A 5,000-nucleotide genomic window follows, 5' to 3' on the forward strand; every position below is an offset into this window, starting at 1 on the left:
TCAAGACACCTCTCAAACTTTACGTAATGCTTTTCACACCATACTCTTTAGAAACTGACATCTTCAGTGGCTTTTATTTGTGTTTTTTTTTCTTTTTAGTTGCCATAGACCACAGCCATTCTTACATGACAAAATAAATAAATAAAAAATACGAACTACATGTAAAAAAAAGACTAACCTCGTCCCATTTTCTTTGCAGGGCTTGGGCGTGTCTCTGCTGTTCTGCTTCTTCAATGGCGAGGTAAGGTGATCAGACACACTCGCTCCCAACACTCCATCGCCTCACAGTCCAATTTATTACCTCCCGTCAGCCTGCCAAGTGCAACGTCCCTCTCCCGTTTTCTATTGATCCTCGGCCCCACTTCAGTTCTTTCTCATATCCTACTCGTGACTGCAACAACTCGTGACTGGAACCCACCCCTCCCACTGCCCCCATTCTGCCCGTCGACACCCCGCCCCCTCCTCCCCACCACCTTCCCCTCACTCGTCACTCGCCGCGCGGGGAAGAATATACCAACTGATTTTTCTTTTTCCCCTTTTCGTTTTTTTTTTTTTTTTGTGTGTGTGTGTGTGTGTGTTTTTCGGGAGCGTGCGTTCGATTTTGCTTGGCATTTCGTTTCATTCGTTTTTTTTTTTCTTTTTGTTGCTTTTCGAATGAACTTGTTTTTCCAGTGAAGATTTTGATCCGTATTTATTTTGATTTTTGGAAAAGCGTATCTACATTTTTTCTCTTTTTGCGTTACCAGAATTTATTTTCTTTCCTGTCTTTTTTTTTTTAGTTTTAAATATTCGATCCTTGTTTCTTTTATTTCATTTAGTGTGGTTTGTGTGTGTGTGTGTGTGTGTGTGTGTGTGTGTGTGTGTGTGTGTGTTGAGGAGAGAATCACGTGAAGGAGAAACATTCCTTTTTTTTATTCCACTGAAATTAAAACGATCGCCTTTTTTTCCAGCTCGTCCTCGCGTAGAAGCACAAGAGATGCTTCCCTCGCGGCGGCAGATTAAAGTAAAAGCGTCAATATCGTATCCCCACAAAAAACTTTGTGGAAATTGGTCAGTTGTGTATGTCCAGGAAAGACGAAATTTAGCGCAGTCCTCAAGTAATAAATAAATTAATTCATTGATAAAATCTACTTCTAGTCATGGTCATTTTGCAGTACAAGAAAACATTATCCTCACTCATTGAGTTGTGGTGAAAACATTAATATTCTAGAAATTAAAATGCATGGAATTTATTGATTATTTTGGCCAGAAAAAAAAGAGAAATCCCTATAGCTTTTTTTTTTCTTCTTTCGTAAACTGAAAAATCTGAACCATTTCATTCAAACTCAAAACGGTGACTCAGATTTTCAGTCCCAATGCATCGTTTTCTTTACTCTTTCAAGTAGATGGAATCAATTATCTTTCATAGCAAGGGAAAAAATAAATAAAAGTAGAATCTCCCAGTAAAAAAAAAAATAAATAGATAAATAAATAAATAAACTCAGAACGGGGGTTACTCCATCGGGATCCAAGACAGGGACACAAAACTCTCCAAGGGTAAACAAATTGCACACTTTTAATAGACAAAAAAGAGAGAAAAAACACGAAAGTTTACCGCAGATTTTCTATAAAGAATACTAAAAAATAACCAGCAACCATTTCACTCTGACTAAAAAAAAAAAAAAGAAAAAAAAAAAAGAAAAGAAAAGAAACAAAGACACCTGCAATTTCAAGGTAAACGATTTTCCTCTCTTTTACCTTGTCACGAATTCCAGATAGACGCAGCGAGAGAGAGAGAGAGAGAGAGTGAGAGAGATGATGAGAGAGAGAGAGGAGAGAGAGAGAGAGAGAGAGAGAGGAGAGCATGTCTTTCTACCTGTCTGTCCGTCACTTACAATCCCTCTCACTTTTCCTCCCTCTCTCACGCGCCTCCATCAGGTGTAGAGTTGACGCGTCTGGCGCTTACTGATTGGATTCTGTGTTTGCCGAGCTCACATCACGCTGTTTGAGTCAGAGTGATAGGAAGGAGCTCCCTATCGTTACTATTCCCCGTGTCTCTCTCCGCCCTGGTCGCTGCCATAAGGGGTCATGTGTGGAGGTCCCTCTTCTCGTTTTCTATGAGTCAATCTTGTGTCGTTTTTCATGTCTAGTTGTTTTGGGTCTCTTGTGTGTCGTGAGGAAGTAATGCAAGTAATGGTGCTTTGGTTTTCGTTTCTTTTGTTGTTTTATATATTTTTTTTTGTTCTTTTTTTTTTTTTTGGTCTTTTTTACCGTTTTCTTTCTCGTTTTCTTTCTTTATTTCTTTCTTCGTTTTTTTTCTTTCTTTCTTCTCTTCCTTCGTTTTTTTTTATTCCGTTTTTCTTTCTTCTTTGTTTCCTCATTTTCATTCTTTTTTCTTTCCTTTTCTTTTTTCTTTCCTTTTCTTTCCGTGTTTTGTTTTGTTTTTTTTCCTTTTCACGCTTATTTCTTTTATTCCTTCTTTCTTCACTTCTTTGTTTCATTCCTTTATTCTTTCTCTCTCTCTCGTCTCTCCTCTCTCTCCTCTTCTCTCTCTCTCTCTCGTCTCTCTCATCTCTCTCCTCTCTCTCTCTCTCTCTCTCTCTCATTTCCAAAACTTTCATTAACGTCCTTATTACTTTTCTTTATTCCTTTTAATTTCTCGAACAGCTACAAGTTTATTCATTTATATATTCATTCATTATTTTTTTTACGTTGATACTTCGCTGTTACTGATAAAAAAAGAAAGAAAAAGAGAGATAGAGAGAAAGAGAGAAAACGCTACCTCTCCCATCTAGAAACTGCAGTGGAGTCAAAGAACCATTGGAAATCTGAGCCACAAATAAAGCAGGAAAAAAAAAAAAAAACAACATGAAACTATTATTTAACTTTCCCGGCTTGAAAAATATAATGAAAACAACACCAATAATGAGATTTACAGCGCCGGTTACATAAACACGCGACAATCCATTAATTTTTTTTTTTTTCTTTTTTGCGGACGTCGCTCTGGAAATGGCACTGGAAATTCCGCCCATCTGGGAACACAAAAACCCATTAAATTGGCGTTATTGGCAAAACATTAGCTACTGAGGCCTAACTTAAGCCTCCCACATACATAATTAATAGAGTTGCAACGGAAAAGGAAAATTAATTGCCTTCCGCTCACCTGCACACTCACGCACGGGAAGGAAGAGAGAGAGAGAGAGAGAGAGGAAGAGGAAGGGAAAGAGTTACGTGAAGGAAAAACATGATGAATTATGCCAGGAAAAATTATGTGAAGAGAAGGGAAGGAAGAAAGGAAATAGTGGTAAGGGAGACGTGAAAATTTACACCAAAGGAAAGAAATAAAAACACGGAAGGAAGAGGAAAGAGAGAGGAAGAGGAAGGGAGAGAGTTACATGAAGGTTATACATGACGAATTATACCATGAAAAAATTACGTAAAGGCGAAGAAAAAAATTAAATATCAGAGAACGAGGAATAATAATAATGATAATAATAATAATAATAATAATAATAATAATAACACTCTATCTATTTCGCTATATGTACTTCCCCGGGCATAGACCCTTTCATAAACTGCGGCAGCCGAAACAAGACATCACATTGTAGGAATAAAAATAAAGATAAGAAGATTTTCAGTCCTCTGCGTCCCTTTAAGTCTCCCGTCACGACCCACAGGGAAGCGCTAGGCCGCAGACAGGCAGTAAACAGACCACAACGAGGTAATAACCAGACTACACAACCAACAACACTTACTTCAGTACAGTAGTTAGGTTTTCTCCTTCCTTCATTCACTGAGTCTCGCTCGCTGAACACAAGAACCTGAAAAAAAATAAATAAATAAAAATGAGACAAATTACGAAAGATATAAACAGAATGGTAATTACAACAAGGGATGTGATAAAAGAAAGTAAAGGAAAGGAAGAAAGGAAAAAAAATGAAGGAAAAGAGTATTAAAGGAATATTAAATGAGAAATAACAACAAAATAACAATTACAACAAGGGAAATAAAAGAAAATAAGGGAAAGGAAGAAAGGAAACATAGGTGAAGGAAAAGAATAATTAAAGGATATTAAATGAGAATGAGTAATTATGCAAGGAAAAAGAAAGAAACAGGAAGAAAACACATGAAAAAAGATCACAAGAAAAAATACAATAATAATAATAATAATAATAATAATAATAATAATAATAATAATAATAATAATAATAATAATAATAATAATAATAATAACAACAGAGTAAGGGACTGCACAGGTACATTTACAGGTATGCACTAATTAAGAAGCAGGTGAGCTAATTACGTGAACATATTTCCAAGCTAACACGAGACGAAATGGAGATTGTTTTTTTCTTTTTTTCTTATTTATCTTTCTTTTCTTTTGTCTTTATGTTTTTACTCTCTCTCTCTCTCTCTCTCTCGATCTCTCTCTTCTCACTCTCTCTCTCTCTCTCTTCTCTCTCTCTCTCTCTCTCATCTCTCTCTCTCTCTCTCTGTCTTGCATTTCTCTCTCAAGAAAGAAAGAAACAAACAAACAAACAAAGAAAAAAAGGAAACAAACAAATAAACAAACAAACAAACAAGCAAACAATCAGACAAACAAACGAAGAAAACAAAACAAAAAACAATCACACAAACAAACAAAACAAACAAACAAACAAACAAAACAGAGACTGAGGGAAAGAAAGAAGGAAAGAAAGAAAGAAAGAAAGAAAGGAAAGAAAGAAAGGAAAGAAAGAAAGAAAAAAGAGAAAAAGAAAAAGCTCTAAATGACATAATAACTCCTTCACCCTCCTCTCTCACTCTCTCACTCACTCTCTCACTCTCTCTCGTCACAATCCCCACAAGACTCACTTAACACACTTAACACACTTATAATGACGGACAGACTGACGCAACACGGTAATTAGAAGTCCATGAAAGTAGGTAGACTTGTTAGAGGGAATACGACACAATTGGGGGCGGGAGTTGGTGGTGGTGGTGGTGGTGGTAGTGGTGGTGGTGGTGGGTAGTGGTGGTGG

At 36.7% G+C, this 5,000-nt stretch overlaps 1 protein-coding gene across 6 annotated transcripts in view; it reads left to right on the forward strand.

Moving 5' to 3' along the window:
* LOC135089301 (calcitonin gene-related peptide type 1 receptor-like) overlaps positions 1-5,000 on the forward strand; it is a 236,893-nt gene that overhangs the window by 212,220 nt on the left and 19,673 nt on the right. For all 6 annotated transcript variants that reach the window (XR_010261445.1, XR_010261446.1, XM_063984803.1 and 3 more), the window contains exon 10: positions 200-241. Coding sequence is in view for 4 of the 6 variants with exons in the window: in XM_063984803.1 (XP_063840873.1) it covers positions 200-241 (42 nt within the window). In the remaining 2 variants the exon portion in view is untranslated. The remainder of the gene's footprint in view (positions 1-199; positions 242-5,000) is intronic.

Source organism: Scylla paramamosain, chromosome 32 (genome assembly GCF_035594125.1).
Source record: "Scylla paramamosain isolate STU-SP2022 chromosome 32, ASM3559412v1, whole genome shotgun sequence".
In the NCBI taxonomy this organism is placed as follows: Eukaryota; Metazoa; Arthropoda; class Malacostraca; order Decapoda; family Portunidae; genus Scylla; species Scylla paramamosain.